The sequence below is a fragment of the Beta vulgaris genome, chromosome 7 (assembly GCF_026745355.1).
Source record: "Beta vulgaris subsp. vulgaris cultivar EL10 chromosome 7, EL10.2, whole genome shotgun sequence".
NCBI lineage: Eukaryota > Viridiplantae > Streptophyta > Magnoliopsida > Caryophyllales > Amaranthaceae > Beta > Beta vulgaris.
In genome coordinates this window covers 59,427,266-59,446,567 of record NC_079208.1, presented here as the reverse complement: position 1 = coordinate 59,446,567, position 19,302 = coordinate 59,427,266, and the positions used below count along the sequence as shown (strand labels likewise).

At 33.3% G+C, this 19,302-nt stretch overlaps 1 protein-coding gene and 1 pseudogene across 1 annotated transcript; one reads left to right on the top strand and one right to left on the bottom strand.

The window, feature by feature from the left end:
• The first annotated feature begins 2,597 nt into the window (after positions 1 to 2,597).
• LOC104901917 (ATP-citrate synthase beta chain protein 2-like) lies at positions 2,598 to 7,536 on the top strand (annotated as a pseudogene).
• Positions 7,537 to 12,667: 5,131 nt separating this feature from the next.
• On the bottom strand, positions 12,668 to 17,624 carry LOC104900214 (hypothetical protein). Its single transcript, XM_010687588.4, has 9 exons — positions 17,325 to 17,624; positions 16,174 to 16,274; positions 15,387 to 15,500; positions 14,907 to 15,119; positions 14,222 to 14,357; positions 13,938 to 14,113; positions 13,738 to 13,826; positions 13,540 to 13,609; positions 12,668 to 13,041 (listed from the first exon to the last, which is right to left on the bottom strand). The coding sequence occupies exons 1-9, from the start codon at positions 17,536 to 17,538 to the stop codon at positions 12,955 to 12,957; spliced, it is 1,200 nt and encodes a 399-aa protein (XP_010685890.2). The 5' UTR covers positions 17,539 to 17,624; the 3' UTR covers positions 12,668 to 12,954.
• Between the last annotated feature and the right edge of the window lie 1,678 nt (positions 17,625 to 19,302).

The window sequence follows — 19,302 nt, the reverse complement described above, 5'->3', positions numbered from 1 at the left end:
AGCGAGCCTCGAGTCACCATTGCAAGCTTCAGCAGCAACCTCAATCGCCAAGCTAGACACCTCAGCCTTACTTCTTCTCGGCTTCCCATCTCCAATTCTTCTGGTATTCCTCTTTTTTTTCCTCCTTTGATTTCAACAGTACTGTTTTGGAATTAGGAAGAACCCAAATTACACCTAAAAACGGAAGATTGCGAGAAAAATTGAAGAAATTTAACTAATTGACAATTGAAGAAATTTAACTAATTCGGCTTCCCATCGCTGCTTCTCTCTTTTTTAATTTGCTTTGCCCCACTTTTCTCTTTCTTTGTGAAACTAGAATAGGATGGATGTCACCTTGTAAAACCAGAAAACACAGGCAGTAGGTTTTTTTAACTAATTCAGTTCAGGTTTTGTTGTCACAGCCCGCGATAGGATGTTTATGCAAATGAGAGTGTTTGGCTAAGAAAGTGAAAGGTTTTGAATCCCCTTTTGATGAGTTTGATTGCACCTTGAAGAACTGAAAGTGAAGGTAATTCTGCAGACTGTTATATGGTCAAAAGTTCTTTTCCCCCGGGTAGTTGAGTTCATTATTCCTGATACGTTAGATGCAATGGCAAGAATTGTTGATTTTTAGTAACCCCAATAGTTCTGTTCCATGGGTTTGACATTCGGGTTTTTCCTATTTTTTCCTATTTATAATATGATTTTCTTGTTTAATTAATGTTCTTAGGTTATATTATTGATTGAGTTTCATGCAATCTTAGCTAAACATGCACAAATATCATAGATCATAAACCTTTTAAAAGTTGGAGATGTTATGCAAACCCCTTCTTGAATGGTGTGGGCATGTGTCAACTTATGATGCTTCTTTCTCTTATTTTTGGTAGTTTACTAATTTTTTGTATGTGTTCGATGCATTTTTGGTGACATTTGCAGGATATTGTCATGAATGTGAATTCTCCGGGAGGGTCAGTGACAGCTGGTAATCTTTTCTTATTATATTGAGTTTATGTGCTGATAAATGATGGCATCCTTTTTTCCCCTTATCAAGTTAGATGGCTATAATCATCTTCTTGTTAGGTATGGCAATATTTAACACAATGTGGCACATCCGACCTGATGTCTCCACTATATGTGTTGGACTCGCAGCAAGGTGACTTCAAATTTCTTGATTATTCAGCACTTTTGTTCCTTTGTTTATAGACTTCTTAGTTTTAGTTTACTTTCAGCATTATTTCTTTGTCGTATTTTCTTTTTCTTCTCTCTATGGTTTCAATCTGATGCATAAATTAAGAATTTTGAAGAGGGTTGAATGGAATGTCGTGTGGTTGTCTGTAACAATATATGTTGCTGGAGGTCCAAAATGTTAACTTTTCTAGGGTTCTTCTTTGTTGTAATGAAAGTCTAATTTAAGTCTTGTGTTCTTTTTCTTCACCAAATGTGCTGAATCTAGGCTATCTACCTTCTTCATGTTTTGGTTTGTTTTAGGTTTGCCTATTTTTCTCTCTATAAAGTTTCATTTTTACACCTTTAATTTGTTTGGCTCACAATTTGATGTGGGTTTTGTGATTAATTTGTGTTTACTTCTTGATTGAATTTGATTTTGGGTTCCTCATATTTATGAAATTGATTGAAGTGCAAAGTACTTCAGGTTCTTATTAGACCTTTTAAAAGTAGGAATCTCCTTACTATTCCTTTCAATAGTGTTATGGGTGATAAAAGGTTGAAATTCACCATTCATTTGCAATGGACAATCCCAACCCTCCATTTCTCAACTCATCTCAACCGCCCAATTCTTTTCTCCTCCCTCCTCTTCACTGCCACTCTCTCCTCTGTCTCTCTCTCTCATCTAATCTTCTAATCTTCTATCTTCTATCTTCTAATCTTATCTTAGACCTTCTAAAAGTAGGAATTCCCTTACTATTCCTTTCAATAGTGTTATGGGTGATAAAAGGTTGAAATTCACTATTCATTTGCAATGGACAATCCCAGCCCTCCATTTCTCAACTCATCTCAACCGCCCAACTCTTTTCCCCTCCCTCCTCCTCACTGCCCCTCTCTCCTCTCTGTCTCTCTCTCTCATCTAATCTTCTATCTTCTAAGCTCGAAAAAGTTAGGGTGCGGTTTTGCCTATGGCTAAGCACGCATAATTGATGACTTGATGTGGATCTTAACCATGCAGAAATAGAAATCTGCTACTCTTTGGCAAAATGCCTTGTTGCACCATGGGCTATTGCTTGAGGATCTTAGAGAAAAAGCCGACTGGCTTAACATTGTTGATATTACAAAAGTAAATGTCGAATATTTACTTTGGTAATATATATTATGTAAAGATATACACCTATTCATTTTTGGTACATATATTATGTTAAACTAGCTTCTGATTCGGCTTGGACTCTATCTCTGCTATGTATAATTCAATATACAACAAACCACATTTGGGGACTCTTCTCATGCTCTCAAAATTGTATTTTCAGGTTCTTGCGGAAAGAGCTTATCTTTTGGGTGTGGAGCAAAAGTGTGTTAGAGTGAACTCATTTGGAATAGAGGAGAATATTGGAGCAACTGGCTGATACAGCAGGGCTTCAAGTTGTTGGCTCTACTTATCAAAAGTGAGTATGTTGTGGGTTTGAGTTCTGCATATTATAGTTACATGCTCAGTTGCATGTTGTTAGGACAGAGCAATTAAGGTTCTATAATTTTTTTAGGTTCAACTATTCTAAACTTTGTACTTTCACTAATGGTCTTCAATTCAATTAAAGGCTTTAGAATTTCTGTTTTAACTTTATATGATACGAGATTATTAAACGCTCTCACTCTATTCTCATGGATTTAACGGATTTAATATATTACTATAGATTTCAAAATCCGGAAATTCAGATAGGTGATGCTAGCAGTCCAACTCCCTGCACTATATATATCTTAAATGAAACATACAGCAGCAAGAAGTTGAAAAGAACTGCTACCTAAATCTAATAGCTTTTACTTTTATGCAATAATATTCCTGGTTAGGAATTTTCTGATATGTACCTGCCACAAATTAGATGAGTCACCAAGTTATAGGATAGAAGTTTCTCACCTCATGGTGAATTACCTATAAGGAATTTTTTGTGCATGCCGGAGTAACCATGTTAACTATAGATTTTAAGAAAGCTGAAAACTACTCCCTAAGAAATTAATGAGGCTACAAAGTGCATATTAGATTAGTTATCTTTATCATGTGAAAGTGAGAAATTTAGCACTCTTGTGAGTTTACGGAACACAGGTCTTTATGTAAATCTTGTCAGATTTGTGGCTGGAAAGTGCTATTAACGAGAATACATTTCCTGCTCACTTTGCTTAACACCAACAAAAATAAATTTAAAGATTATTTTTCATTTCCGTTGCCATTTAAACCAGACATAAAAGATACCGTGAAAGAAGTCAACTGAGGACTGCCTGAGGTTACGTAAGTTACAGTATCTGTTTGAAAGTTAGTTCCTTTTTTTCTATTGTATGGTAATAAGTTTGATTCTATTTTGGGGTTTATTCAAGCAGCTATTTCCGGTTGACATTCTTGTGGTCATTGAACTCCACTCCCATTTTAATTTTTATGCATTGGAAACATTTAACATTACCTGGTTTAATATCTTATCAGGTCTTGGTGGTCATGGTAATATTTCTTACATGCTGGCACTATTTTATATTTATTATTGAATTTTGCGACTCCTGATTCTTTGATAGTGTCCTTGGTTGCAACTTGTCTCTAAAACTGAACTTGCCATTTGAACTTTTCGCTTTTGCACTTGGATGCTCTAGAGTCATTCTAGGTGGTGGTCGTTTAAGCAGCTAATTAGTTCATTTTACTTGGATAGAGCACTATTACTCCTACATAGCTGCATGAGTTTTGAAATGTTTGATGTGATTATAGTCTTTCATATGCCAACAGGGCCAACACAAGACTCCTGTGGTCTGTCACTCGCTCTCCTGGGCAATGGATCATATTGTGTGGTATTTTCTTTCTTGATGCATTTCAGGATTTCACCTTCTTAGGAGATATTGTCACACTGCTTTAAGAGTGTGTTTGGATATAGGGGAATATGAAGGGAAGGGAAAGGAAGGGATTCATTTTTCCACTTTTGTTGTCTCTCTCCTCTCTGTTTTTTCATTACCGTGGAGTTATGGAACGCATTAAAGGTGATACTCGCTCTTTTCTTCAATCTGAATTGTAGTATTGTGTTTTGCTTTCGACTTTTTTAGAATGGTTGCTAATTTGGTTATTATGTTCGTCATATTTTCAGCTAGGGTTCTTGATTTCTCTTTCCGATTATTGTATTTTTACTTTTGTAAAGTCTTTGATCTAATTTGAATGGATTGAATAAACCATGGTATTGGTAGATTTTAGTTTTTGATACAATTTTTCGCGATTTCTGAGTTCGAGTTCTTCTTAGACCTTTTAAAAGTAAAAATTCCTACACTATTCCTTTCAATAGTGTTATGGGTGACAAAAGGTTGAAATTCACTATTCTTTTTTGTTCTAAATTTGCAAATCTCGGAATTTGTGTTGTTGCTTGATAAATAGTCCTCCAATTTGTTTCAAATTACAGTGTTGATTCGAAATGGGTTTCTAAAATTTTTCCCTTAAATCACTTGGCAATCCCCCACCGAACGATTAACAACTTAGGTTTGAACTGGCCAAAAACCCAGAAAGCCTATTATTTGAATAATAGGTGACAACAATTTCTCTTTTGTTTCAAATGGGTTTAGCTCATTCTGATTTATGGTGTTGATATTTTTACACCTTCAATTTCTCTCTGTTTTCTTCTCTTCATGGTTTGTCAAATACTGTCTTGAGTTCTCACTTTTGTCCAACATATATGTGAATATTGTTAGAGAGTTGGCATGAGTATGTGGAAGTCCATCCTTTTTGCTCCAGTAGAATTCAGTCATTTGATGCAACTAGAAAATGTCTGGTTTGCCAACCAGGAATGTGGTTTTGTATTCAGTTTGACTTTTGCATATTTGTTCAATCTTTTGGTAAGTGGAAATCGTACTTTGAGATTTACTTAACCTTCTGAATAGGTTTTATGGTATCGTCACTACTCATGGCATGCTTAGATAGTGCTACTGACTAATTAGAATCCAAGAAGTTGTGTGAGCTATCATATATGTTCTATGTGGTGGGGAACATGATATATATAGGACTTTCCCACTTTGAGTAGGAGTAACAAAAAGTATCTATATTTATGTGAGAATTAATAAGTTTCCTAGACTTCTTTGATCCTTCAATGTGTTTTGGTGGGGTAGATTGTCACTAAGACTAATATATATGGGAAGATTTAAAAGGAGGTAGCCTCACTATTGGCATTATGATTTGTTCTTTAGATTAGTTAGTTATATCTGATTGTGCAATGGATATAAATGCTTACTTTTGGTTTAATTTAGTTAGTTTTGTTGAATGATATTTTTCCTGTTTTAATGCTTACTTTTGGTTTAATTTTATTGGATTTTGTAGATTTGTAGCAATTCTAATTCTTCTGTTCCAAGGATGCTACGTTCAGGTATTTTTAAAATTTTACGTATTTATATTATGAATTCCTTGTTTAATTAGTGTTTTTGGGTTGCAATTTGTTAATTGAGTAAATGCTTTCGTAGTCTTTGTTTTGGAAACTTTTGCTTATTTTTGGACATTTTCTGGCTCATTTATCAAATTTCTTTGTTGTTTATTAGTGAAATGGTTTGTACTGATTTTGTGCTAATTGAGTAAATGTGATTAGTTACGCCATTGTTGGTGCTTGTCTTCTAAGCACTCGGGTTCCTATTTTTATTCGGTATTTGGTATATGGTTTAAGAGATACATTGTAGCTAATGAAGTATATATAATAGGGGGTAGGATGGGGTGGGGAATTGAGGGGTAATGAGTCCAGTGACAATTATATCTTGGATTGCGCTTCTATTGTGTAGTTTAGTTGCTTTTCATATTAACGTCCTAGACATCATCTTAGAGCTAAAAATAAGAAACTCAAGGATCTGCTTAGCTTCTTATCAAGGCGGCTGCTTTTCATACTCACCTCCTAAATATCATCCTAGAGCTGTTGCTGTTTATATCATTGGCTCATCGATCTCACAACAACTATTAGGAAGATTATCTCATGCACTTGATTTATTGAATGATGGTTGATTCTTGAACTTGGGTTAAAGAATATATTACTTGATGACCTCATTAGTAAATAGTAATGCCATGGCTTTGAATGATTGTACTTCTCCTACAATTGAGAGTCTATGTATGAAACTAATCACTCACGTAGCTTTTTGTTGTTAATTTCATTTGGCACATGCCCTACAAAGTGAGTATATTGGCCTGTTTAGTTTCTTTTTGAGGAAGGCCTGTTTAGTTTCTATTGATGATTGAAATAATTGTTTTGCTGGTTTGTGTTTTAGTTACCTAAATTCTTTCTTTGCTGTTGGGCGTTGGCTGATTTGGGCCATTTGGTTTTCCTTTTTTGCAGTATTGAGGCAGCTTGTGCCGCGCATCCCACCGCTGATGTATTTATCAACTTTGCTTCTTTTAGAAGGTTACTATTAGTTCCATCTCTCTGCTTCTTCAAACCATTCAATAATTGAGCTGTATTTTTACTCGCTTTTGAATGGCAGTGTTGCCGCTTCTTCCATGGTGGCATTGGGTCAGTGGAACTTGTGCAAGGCTCTTCAAATCAGAAGTGCAATTTGGGCATGCTGTGAGTTCCTGTTTGAATATTAAACTCATCAAACAAGACTTTAAGTGAAGAAACACTGATAGATTGCCTATAATGTTCTATGTTCAAATTAGGGTGCTAAAAGTGGTGGTGAAATGGAGTCTGCCCAAGCGAAAAACCAAGCACTGAGAGAAGCTGGAGCTATTGTTCGGACTCTTTTGAAGCACTTGAGGGTGCTATCAAGCAAACATTTGCTCATTTGGTAGGCTTTCACATTATGTTATTTTAGTTTATTCTGTTGTAAGGTGCCTTTAGCAGTTTAGCTCCCTTTTCTTCGCATATTTTATTTACATTGTTCCAATCCTTCTAATAGTCTGAAGAGGGCAAGATTACAGCAGTGAAAGAATTCACCCCTCCTCAAATACCCGATGATCTTAACTCAGCTATTAAAAAAGTGGAAAAGTTCGTGCTCCAACTCACATTATCTCTACCATGTCTGATGACCGAGGTTTCCGGCATCTTTTAAGTTTGCACCACGTATTAAGATCTTCTGTAGTTTGGCAAAATTTAATTGCACTGACTCTTGATTTTCTATGTTCTTTTGATCTTTCTTTTGTCAGGCGAGGAACCGTGCTATGATGGGGTTCCAATGTCATCCATCGTTGAGCAGCGCCTTGGTGTTGGTGACATTAACTCTCTTTTGTGGTTCAAGCGTAGTCTTGCTCAATATTGTACACAATTTACCGAGATTAGTTTAGGAATTAACTATTATGTTTCCGTCACACTCCCACTGTCCAGGGAACAGTCATTTGCTTTGGGAATGACTAAAAATGTTGTTACTATCTGCCCAGGGGATAGTTTTTCTCAGAGGGCAGTATTTTAAGCCTATTTTCTTTTGAAATTGAAGTCCTTTTTTGTGTCTTATGACATTTTGTTCTTATTTAGATTTGTGTCATGTTGTGTGCCGACCATGGTCCATGTGTATTTGGTGCTTACAATTACAATTGTAACAGCAAGAGCTGGAAAAGACCTTGTTCATACTCAATAGTTGTTGTGAGATGAGCTAATGATAACAAACTAAGAACCTTAGGAATTTGGAATTTTTCTTATGTCTTAGAAACGGTGCTTGTGCTTGAGCCTCTGTAATGTTTCATGTATCTTTTTTGCAACTAAAATTAATCCTAAACTATGAACTCATATTGTTTTAACTAGGTAGCTATAATTAGGAAACTTGAACAACATTATGTTACTACATTTACTAGATCATTATGGAAAGACTTATTCTTTTTTTTTTTTTTTGACATCAAGAAAACGTGTATTGATTAAAAAACGAAGTACAACCTATTACTAATACAACAATATGAAACAAAGGAAAATTTAAAGGAGCTTTATGAGCTCTTACAAGTTAAGAAACAAATATAAGCAAAGTTGATAAAGAGTCGCCTATTAAGTAGCGCGTTGCTGGTCGATGAATGTGCTGGTAGAGTCAATACTCTAATGACTGATGGATGTGGTAGGAAAGCAAATGTCGAACACGATCCGGACAACGAACCAAAGGCAAGATTCACATCTCTACACATGAGCAATCTCAACAAACTTCTGACGCGTAGGGATTCTTGGCTCATGATTTGATGAAGAGTTGCATTCCTAGGTGACTCAAGACTCTCTTTCGAGAGTCTGTAATGTTTCTTCGTAATGGAGGAGAAACGGGGGGTGTTGAAATCCACCTTATGAAACTAGGGTGTCGCCTACAGATTTGAATTTTTCAATGCAGAGACCTCCAAGATCATTGCCAAGCGAAAATGAGAGCTAAACATGATGAGCTCTCAAACACACTTCCGGTTTATAAAATCGAAAACACAAACTCGAACCATGAATAGCGAACACCACCTCGACCATACTCACAATTCTCATCCATCTGACGTACCCATTCCTTCAACAAACATTTCAAAGAAACTGCAAATTTTACTACTACAACCTTACACCACCATCCCTAATTCAACTAGGACGTCACATTTTTTAGAAGCCAGGATACTTTTTAGTATATTGATGTCAAGTGCGCGCACACACTTACTAATTATATTTAACTTAATTCGAATATCATGAATACAACATTCTTGGATCATTGTTACATATGAACAATGTGAAGTGCTTTTCAAAATGCCAGCCGAACATGTTAGCAATTTATCGACTAATGTAAGCATTCTTGCACTTAACACTTTTTCTTACTTTGCACACATACTCATACTTGATTTAAATGTACATTGATCTAATTCCTTGACTATTTGCATCCTCTTGCTAGGTCTTTACCAACATCTTTTGTAAACTAATGACAACAATGATCCAAATCACAGCAACGCGTCAATTTTCAAAAATAGGGTGTTGCGGTGGGAGCCTACTATCTACATGAATAGATTATAGCTCCATTTCAAAAACACTTCAAAGGCACGCGAGAAACCTACAAGTTAACAACAAGTTCTATATCAAAGTTGTTACCTTAGCTATTGGAATTACTCTTCAAATAAACTTAATTATGTATTCTCTTTTCAAATGAAATTAACGAGTAAATAAATCGTGTTTGCACACCGTACTTCATTGGTTTGCATGATGCAACTAATACAACGTCTGTACTTAACGTTTGTTTGGAATATGTGCTAAATAGATATTTCACCAATTAAGGCTAACAAACTACGAATATCACAATTATACTATTTTGGGGCGCCGTGCGCGTAGGCGCGCGGTGCAACAACTAGTTCAAAAAAAAAAAGTTTCCAACACACAACGAGCATGGAAAAACACTAAAACAGCCATTACTAGTACTTTGGAAGACAATATCCCCAAGTCAATCTATCTCCAAGTTCCAATTCACAATAATCTTGCGCACAACAAAAATTATTCCAATTATTGCAAGGGTGATATGTGAGAGCACACCCATTTGTCAACGTAACTGTCATATCTGCATGTGTACCAACAATGCAGTCATTAGCAAGGAGTAGAAATCAATTACATACTACAAAAAATAAAGGATTACATGCATTTTCAATTTTTTTCAGATTTAAAAAATTTTAGAATTACATATATTGTTGTTGATATCCTACTTATAGTAATTAAAATTGGCCAACTCATTACTTTGAGATGATAAAACACTAATGATCAAGTTCATAGCTTGAAATTTTAATCAAACTATTAGTACCAAAACTCTGTATTTATCAAATTGTTGTGATTAATATAAAACAGACCAGGAATTATGATATACTTTTGATAATACGAATACCAATAAATATTTTTTTGGAGTATACAGAGACACAAGGTGAAATGATGTAGACGATATTCGATGTGAGGTTTTGGACACCTTGACCACCTCTTGAAACTTTAACCTTAAGTTAGTTGACATTCGCATATATAGATCGAGTTATTTGAGTATTTACCTAATAAAATGAGGAAGAATAGTGCCAAAGTTGCCACCTTGAAGTAGAAGTTAGGTGAAGCCATTCTCTAATCTCTACTCACCACTCTCTTGCCTATTTTTTAACGCAGTTGAGTTTCCTTCTTGCATCTTTCTTATTTGATGGAGTATTTATAAAGGGTTTTCCATGGTTTAATATGAATCATATACATTAATGTTAGATTCCTACAGCACAACATGAAAGAAAATTGGGGAAAAAAAATTTATTCAACTAGACCTTTTTAAAGACGTTGAAGCACAACTAGGGATTATTATTTTCATTTTTGGGGTGTTGGGGAAACTATTAGGAACTATGTACTCCTAATTGACATTCAATTGGTAACCTCTTTTCAAATATAAGAATAATAATATTAATCATGATTAACTTTTTTATTTCATAGATGATTGTGAAATGTTTTACCTGTAAAACCGTGTAAAGCAAAGCAACTGAGGACGATGAGGCGCGTACAAGATATTAATTTTTCCAACAACAACAAATAAATTTGAGGCTTGTTTATCGATGTAGTATTAGACTCAGTGGCGGAGCCACTAAGGAACAAGGGGTAGCATCTGCTACCCCTTGTATTTTTTTAAAAAATTATTTTCCCGGCCTTTACATAGATGCGGGAGTAGCGAAGTTGGATTGCTGGAAGTTTGCTAAGTTCATAGTCAATGTTGAAGGTTCCGTGATTGAGAGTCTCCATCTGCATGATTGTAGTGCTTTTTAGTTTTTTTTAGTCATTAAAATAATACTCAAACTCATGATCTTGTTAGTTTAAGAATACAAAATATCTTTGATCAAACATCTTTGCTTACATAAAGACTACTTATATTTGGGCTTTCAGCATTTTAGTTTACAAAGTCATATTGAATTATAGAATAGTTTATATAATTCATTTCTTACCCATGTATATTAGCTTTATAGGGTGATGCACGGGTTTGAAAAGGAAGAAATATTATGATTTTTTTTATCCTTTTTGCTTTTAGAAAATACAAGTTTTCTTTTATATGGCAAAAGTTTTCTGATATTAAGGATTTGTTCTCTCTATCTTATTTTTTTTTATAAAACTTATTTTAACTTATCTTATTTTTGCTTAAATTTCGTAATTTTTCTTCTTATGTTTGTTTTTTTGAACTCTTTTTTCAAAACTTTTCTTATTGTATGTTATAATAAGGTGGTACTCCCTCTGTATTTTTTTATCTTTCTCACTTAGAATCTTGACACTATTCACAATTAGAAAGAATGTTGTAGATTTTTCTCAATATGTAAGAAAAAAATTTAGTCACGTGGGATCTTGTTTGATTCGTCTCAATGAATAATTTATTAATATTCAATTATTATAATTTTTACTAATATATAATGAAAGATATTTAATGTAAAATAAGCGCATTGGCAAACGTGCAAAATCAAAGTAGGAAAGATAAAAGAAATACAGAAGGAGTATAAAATACGTAAAAAAAAGGTCGTAAAAAATAGAGTCTAAAAACTCTAATAAGCTAATATTAATATTTTTAATGACGTCTTGAGAAAGACTATTAATAAATTGTAAATAGGTTCTGAACTATAAGAAATCGATATCAACTATTGTAATAAATTAATCTAGTAGGTAATATTAAGTTGTATTTGGATTTTTATTACTTTCGGAGTTCATAATATATTTTTTTTGTATTTATAATATTTTAATATTACGCTACCCCCCTTACTTAAAATCCTGGATCCGCCACTGATTAGACTAGAAGTTATCGTAGTTATAGTAGTTATTAATTGTTAATAGCTTCGTGTAAAATATATAAAATAGTTTTCACACAATTAACATTCGAGAGATTGAGTTATTGGGTTAATCACATAGCAAAAATAAAACTAATTCAAAGGAACTTATCAAAATTATGATAACTTGACTATCTCCGTCATTCTTAATATATGAATAATCCAATGGTATACTATATCAATAAGAAGATCATTAGAAAATACAATAATTACATTAAGAGAAAAATTACAAAAGTGTCATTTGAAAGTAAGTTTATATATTGTCAATTAATGTTTTGTTATCACATTACATAATTCATTTTTCTTTTGCATTCTTTAATTGTGGTCAATTTTTCCAATTGACCGTATTTTAAGTTTTAAAACTACGAGAACATGATTGAGATCCATAATTTTAGTAAAAAAAAAGAAAAAATTATAATTGACTATTGACTAATGGAAACAAAAAGAATAAAAAGAACAACAAAAAATTGCCCTTTCTCTTATTCCAATTTCCAGCCACCCTCTTTGAAGGATGACTTTTTTTACCCTCTGTTGTACTTGTTTTAGATGGATAGTAGCTTAATAGTTGAACTATAAAAGTTTGAAATGTATCGAATATTCATTGTCTAATCTCGAAAAGTTCTTCCTTTATATACACGTGTCTTTAAATTTGTTTTTAATCAAGTTATGACGGATTTCGCCAGTATTTATTGTCCTCATTGGGCCAACCACCAAGTCTTAATGCAACCAATTAGAAGTCAAAACCTCTTGTAAATCAAGGCAAGATAACTCTATTTCACTACAGGAGTGAAGTAGATCAACTTCTGAAGAATCAAAATAATTGGTATTTCTGTCTCATCTCACCAGATGACCAGCAATATTCTTTTATTACAATGTAGAGGGCACATTAAAGAGCAATTATTCTCATAAACAATGTAAGTTCGTGTTAAAAATATACAAAAATAGAGGGTAAACATTTAGACAAACTGGCTCAGAATATACAAGATTTGGCCATATTAATCAAACTACTTAAATCACAGTTGCACAACTAGCAAGTAGCAACATGTTTTTGTTTATCTTACAAATATCACTTATTTTCTTGCTTGCCTTTAAATGAAGCTGAGAACCTGTAATTCACTGGTAGCGTCGCCATGGCTTCTGATTGCTCTTGCTTTGTTGCCTTGTATTTCCAAAACCTGGCAACCGAAGCATTAAGATTTATTCAACAGAAGTTCGCGCAGATGCGAATACGATTCAGAAACCAAACCACATTACCAGAGTCTGATCAATGCCTCACAACCCATGTTTTTTTTACATTATATTGACATGAAAGGAAGAGGTTGCTGAATTAGTGGCATACAACCTTCGACGTTCGATATTCTCCCTAATCAAGAACATATCTAATACTTCCCCCATTCTTTATACCGTATATATATTCAAAAGTAACCAATATTAATTATCAAGTGATGTATTATTAGATTCATTTGAATGTGTATTTTCCAAATATCATCTTTTTATAATTTTTGGATATAATTGGTCAAAGTTTGCATTGGAGTCCATGAAAAGGGTATTGTTGCAGTTAAAAAAAAATGGAGGAAGTTTTAAACCTCGTTGTTAAATTAATGGCGTATATGACAGATTTTACTAGTTCCTCGCATCATGCAAATTCTAAAGTAGAACTAATAGAGAAGTACCTCTGGTGTTGAATCAAGAACTCCGCTAGACATCCCTACATCAATGCGCCATATGCTACAATCGAATTCACTGCAAATCCAACAAACATACAGGGACTTTGAGAATTAAGTTTGAGAAGAAATCTCAACTGCAAATATATTTTAAGGAAGTCATGCCATAAACGAATGCTGAAAGCTACCAATTCTAGAAGCACATACCAATTCACTCCAGAAGTTTGAGGGGTATGACCCACTACCATTGCCTTAGCACCTACTGCTTGTAATGTTTCTTCAAGAATTCCTTGTATCTTATAACCAAAAGATGTTAATTAATACACAGCATCAAAATCAGACTGCATACATAAATATATCCAAATTTTTCGTGACAAAACACAGAAGACATAATTAAGATATCTTACCTGGTTCATCTGGTAGTCTGCTAAGTCTGAAGTATCTCTCGAGTATAAACGGTTCCAAACAACACTATCATATCCCCTGGTGGCTATAAAAGGGAGAGGAGGTTCCGTATCATCCTCATGCCCGGCTCTCATCCAACGAGAAACATCATTATTCATCCTCTCTATGCCATAACCAACTAAGGAGGTACCGTAATTGTTATTATAGATGTTTTATGAGGGTCAAACTGTAATTAATTCAGAAACTAGCCAAAACAAAAGTTTTTCGTGAGCAGTGTTCATCGTACCGTGATGAGGAAGAAGTCCACCATGGCAAAACACCCAATCATTAACTTTAAGGACAATGGGATGCCGTGCTAATTCACAAGCAAGTGGGCCTCCTGGTTGGAGGAGGACTGACCGAGCAATAACTCCCCTCTGCCTCTGTCCTAATATACAATATTACAAAATTATAATAAAAAAATATAGCAGGTATATCCTCAGTTCCCGATCCTAATATTTGTCTTGTTCACTATATTGGACACATATGCAGTTGTATGTGTATCGAATACTGGCGCCTTAATAATACAAGTTACCTCATTTTCAGTCTTTCAGTTGCATCGACTGCCAGCTGAAACTTTATCAGATTTTCCAGACTTGACAAAATTATATGCCCAAGAGTCAAGACCTATGTTATCAGATCCTTCATTTGTGCCTGAGTCAAATTCTCGATACTCATAGATATAGACACTTGGCACATCATTTTGGATGAAATCCATAAAAGTTGTTCACTAAGTAACTGAGTCTAACACTTAGATCCATACCCGTATCTGACACAAGTACCGAGTTTGAGTAATATAGCGCGATGCAACATAACAGAGAGGGCAGTTATCTAGTTTCTTTATATTTTTCTAAAAAGACACGTCAAAACACCAAACATGGTGATAGATCTTAGAATATTAGAATAGCAGGCAGAATATATAGTGTCGATACCTTAACAAGATTCCAAGGACCCCAAGAATTTTGGGAATTTGTAGGATCTTCTTTCCACCTCTCTGAGACAGCAATCCAGTCAACAAAAGCTTTTTCCCAGTTGTGATTACACTCATTCAGATACTCCAGGAAGTTTGTGCACTCATCGAATCCCCCAGAATCAACATATCTAAAATCACCTTCCACGTTCATGGTTTCATGGTTTCCATTAACCTATTCCAGAGGGAAAGGAAATGTTTCAATAATCATGACTTTCAAAGGTACATCCAACATGGGTAACTTCAGACTTCAGAGCAGAGAAGAGACTGAAGAATACTATGTGAACTTCTGCATCAAAATGCACTAGGACAAAACTCAGAAAGTGGTGCATGAAGGTCATAACTCAGAGTGGTTAATTTGAACAGCTGATATTCGAAGCTACCCATGATCTCGCAGAATATTAGAACACTATCATGACTTAATATATGGTTTACAGCAAACCTGAAAGACAGCTCCCCCTTCAACTCTTGCCTGTATATCCAGTGACCGCAACAATGACAAGATTGCTATTTCATCCTCACCTCGGTCAAGAATATCTCCAAGCTGTATCAACACCTGTGTTATAACAAATAAAGCTAGTATAAGTAACTGTTTCAGATTTCAGAATCAATATGGACTTTCCATAACAATCAAATCAAAAAAGAATATTAATTCCGAGCAAAAGCTCATGCCTATGCCATGTTGTTATCATATGGGTCAGATGTCCAAGGCCTTGCCCTACAGTAGCATAGAGGATAGTTAACTACCTAATCATACCAAGCAAAAGGTGTCGTTAAAGTTAATCAGGTACTCTAATAAACAAGTCTATATTCTACAGTCTCACCATATTGTATCTCCAGTGTCCTAAGTAATGTCCCTTATACCCTTCAATTCACATCCAACACCGATGTCATATACTCGCCATTCGAACATGGGTGTGGTTGCTTAACACTTCATTTGCTCACCAAATATGCAAAATTTCATAAAATTTTCCAAGTCAACAAGTAGACAATATGCCTAAACTAATAGACAAGTTTAGGTAACAGGATCCTAAGGCATGCATTATCAGTCACAATGCCAGGAACAATGTAAATCACCAGTAATGGGAAAGAAATCCCAAACAGATTACAATTGCAAAGTAAAGATAGTGTACAATAAGCATCTAGAGAAGTATAATAGAATGATATCCAGGTACATTCATCAATATTATCCATTTCAAATGGAGTATCACAAAAAGGGCAAAGCATACCGTTTCGCCCCCAGTCCACGAGTCTCGACCATCTGAACTCAATACTCCGGCCATGTTGAGCGCCCATCTTGCCTTGGACAAGTCCCCATGCAGATCTCCAACTACACATCTCACAAGATTTTAAAGCCAATACAAATTCAAAACTTAACATTTGGAATGTTTTACCACATTTTCCAGACATAATGAGCACCTAACTCCTATAAGTATTAACTGTGATAATTCTATTATCACACTTCCTAAGATGCACCTATTTGAAGTTGAATGATAGGGGAAGGGAGGTAAGAACCTAACAATATGAGTATATGTTTATAAAAGAGCATGTCACTTGGTAAAACATTACAAAAGTGAGTACTTTTTGTTGTCTGAGGGCCTGTTCTCTTCGGCATAAAACAGTTGAACTTGAACCGAACTGAATTGAATAGAAATGAATAGTGATATGTAAGAGTATTGTCCAGAGCTCAATTGAACTAAAATGAAAATAAGTTGGGGAGAACCGGCTCTAAGTTTGAAAACTTTGACGGCTAATTCTCACTTATATTAAATAGCAAAATCATCATGTGAGATCTCGTTACATTTTCTATTAATTTTCATCAACTATATTATACTAATAATTAACTAAAGATATTAATAGTCAAAAGTGTGCATTCGAATTTCGAGACCATGATTCATGAACAAGCAAAAACTGATGTCTTCAGAGTTCAGACATAAGCAAACATACTAGTTAAATACTATCCAATTGAATAAAGTAACAAACACAAAGCTAATATAATAACCCAAAATATAATCATTCTTGGAAATGTTAACTGCATGTACAACCAAATTAAAAGGTGTTTTCTTTATTCATTAAGCTGACCAAACTTTTCTTCTCTTTTGATCATGGCCTATTTCACACTTAATCACAACTTTATAAACCAAATAATCACACATATCCATTATAATATAGAAGAAAAATTCCTCCTAAAAATCAGAAATTTCCCACAAATTTTAACTCTAAAAATCACAAATTTTCAAACCCACTTGCCAATTATCATAAAATAATACTGCAAATTTCTATATTATATTTTTCAAAACCCAAAAAAACCCAGAATCATCTCATAATTTAGATAATTACTATAATTTAGCTAGAAAATTAACAGAAAGATAGAACAAACCAGCGACTATACGGCGATCAGGAGCAGATACAAAAGTAGGAGGATTTCCGGTGATAATTATGGGTTTTAATTCTCCACCTTTTACAGTAATAATATTATTATTATTATTATTAATGTTACAGCAATTTTCTGGGATTTTGAAGCTTTGAGAGAGAGAATAATTTGAAGAAAAAGAAGATGTTAATGGCCTCAAACATAGAGAGATAGGAGACATTGTTGTTTGCTCTTCTTCACTTTCCTCCACATGTCAATGCTATTGCTAACAAAGACAACAGAGAAAAAAAAAAAAAAGAATAGTGGAGGTAAAAGAGTTCTTCCTACTTATAATTACTCCCTCATCGATAGTTGAGATTTGTTTTTTGCAATTAGATTAGAAATTAGGGTTGGCTCAAGTGCTTAAGTATCGTTAGATTTTATCTTATCTAATAAAATCTACGGTTTAATTGTTATCCCAAGTTACGACTTGTACACGATTGCATGCACTCTTGTTAGGTTAAGGGTCTGTTCTCTTCAGCATAAAATAGCTGAACTGAATTGACGTGAATTGTATTTAACTGAACTAAACTAAATTGAATTGAACTGAAATGAATAGTGATATGTGAGAGTAAGGGCATGTTCTCCGCAGCTTATTTTCAGTTCAGTTCAGTTCAGCTCCAATAAGTTCAGTTCAGTTCAATTCAGTTTAGTTCAGTTCAGTTTCATTCTTTTATGATCATTTTGTTAAATATTATTATTATGTTGGTATAATTTATTTTACTAATTACTCTTATTATTATTATTATCATTATTATTATTATATCATTATTATTATTATTATCATATTATTATTATATTTATTATCATTATTATTATATTATTTAAATATATATCATTACTATTAAGTATTATTATTATTGTTTCTATATATTATTTTGTTTATTATACCTTTACTCATTATTATTACTACTGTTATTATTAGGAGGAACATGGTTTAGGTCAAAGCACAAATAAACCCACTTTTTAGCCCATAAACCAATCAAATCGCGTCAAGACGTTTTATAATGTAATTTTCGCGGTCCAACCCAATCATTATTTTTATTACTAAATATTTTATATTATTAAATCTAATTATTAAAATAGTAATATTAATTTACTTCTTAGATATTATTGTTATTATATATCATCATCAAGTATTAATATATTAATACAAATAATATAAAATAATTATTATTAATTATCATTATTATCATTAATTATTATTATTATTATTAATTTATGATTATTAATATTATTTATTTATAACTATCATGTAAAAATATCCAAGATACTATTATTATTATTATTCATTATTATTACTTATCATTATAATTATTATTTAATATTCATATTATTATTGTTTAAAATATTATTTATATATTTATTACATTCAATTTAATTCAATTTAATTTTTAATTCAATTCAATTCAATTCAATATATTCAATTCAATTCAATTCAATTCAATTCAATTCAATTCAGTTCAGTTCAGTTCAGTTCAGTTCAGTTCAGTTCAGCTCCAATAAGTTCAGTTCAGCTATTTTATGCCGAAAAGAACATGCCCTAAAAGTATTGTCCATAGCTGAATTGAACTGAACTGAATTGAACTGAACAGAATTGAACTGAACTGAAAATAAGCTGGAGAGAACAGGTCCTAAGTCGTAACCACCAATTCTTTTACGACTAAATTAAGTCTTGCTTGGTAATTTTGGATACTATATTAGGATAAATAATTTTACATAAATACCTTTTATATTTTATAGGTCTTTTAAGAATATTTATACAATTATACATACATTATATTCCTTCCGTTCTTTTTTAATTGTAATTTTTCAATTATTTAAAAGTACAAGTAATATATTCTTTATCAAACTCGTATCTTATCACATGCGTCTGATCTTTTTTTTTTCTATTACCTATCTTTTTCTAAAAAAATATATAAAAGATCGAAGTTGCAAAATAGAA

Coding starts and splice junctions, on each gene's coding strand:
- LOC104900214 (XM_010687588.4), bottom strand. CDS start 17,538: ATGTCTCCTATCTCTCTATGTTTGAGGCCATTAACATCTTCTTTTTCT. Junction 15,501..16,173: donor CGTGGACTGGGGGCGAAACG/GTATGCTTTGCC, acceptor GTTATAACACAG/GTGTTGATACAGCTTGGAGA. Junction 15,120..15,386: donor AAGGGGGAGCTGTCTTTCAG/GTTTGCTGTAAA, acceptor CCTCTGGAATAG/GTTAATGGAAACCATGAAAC.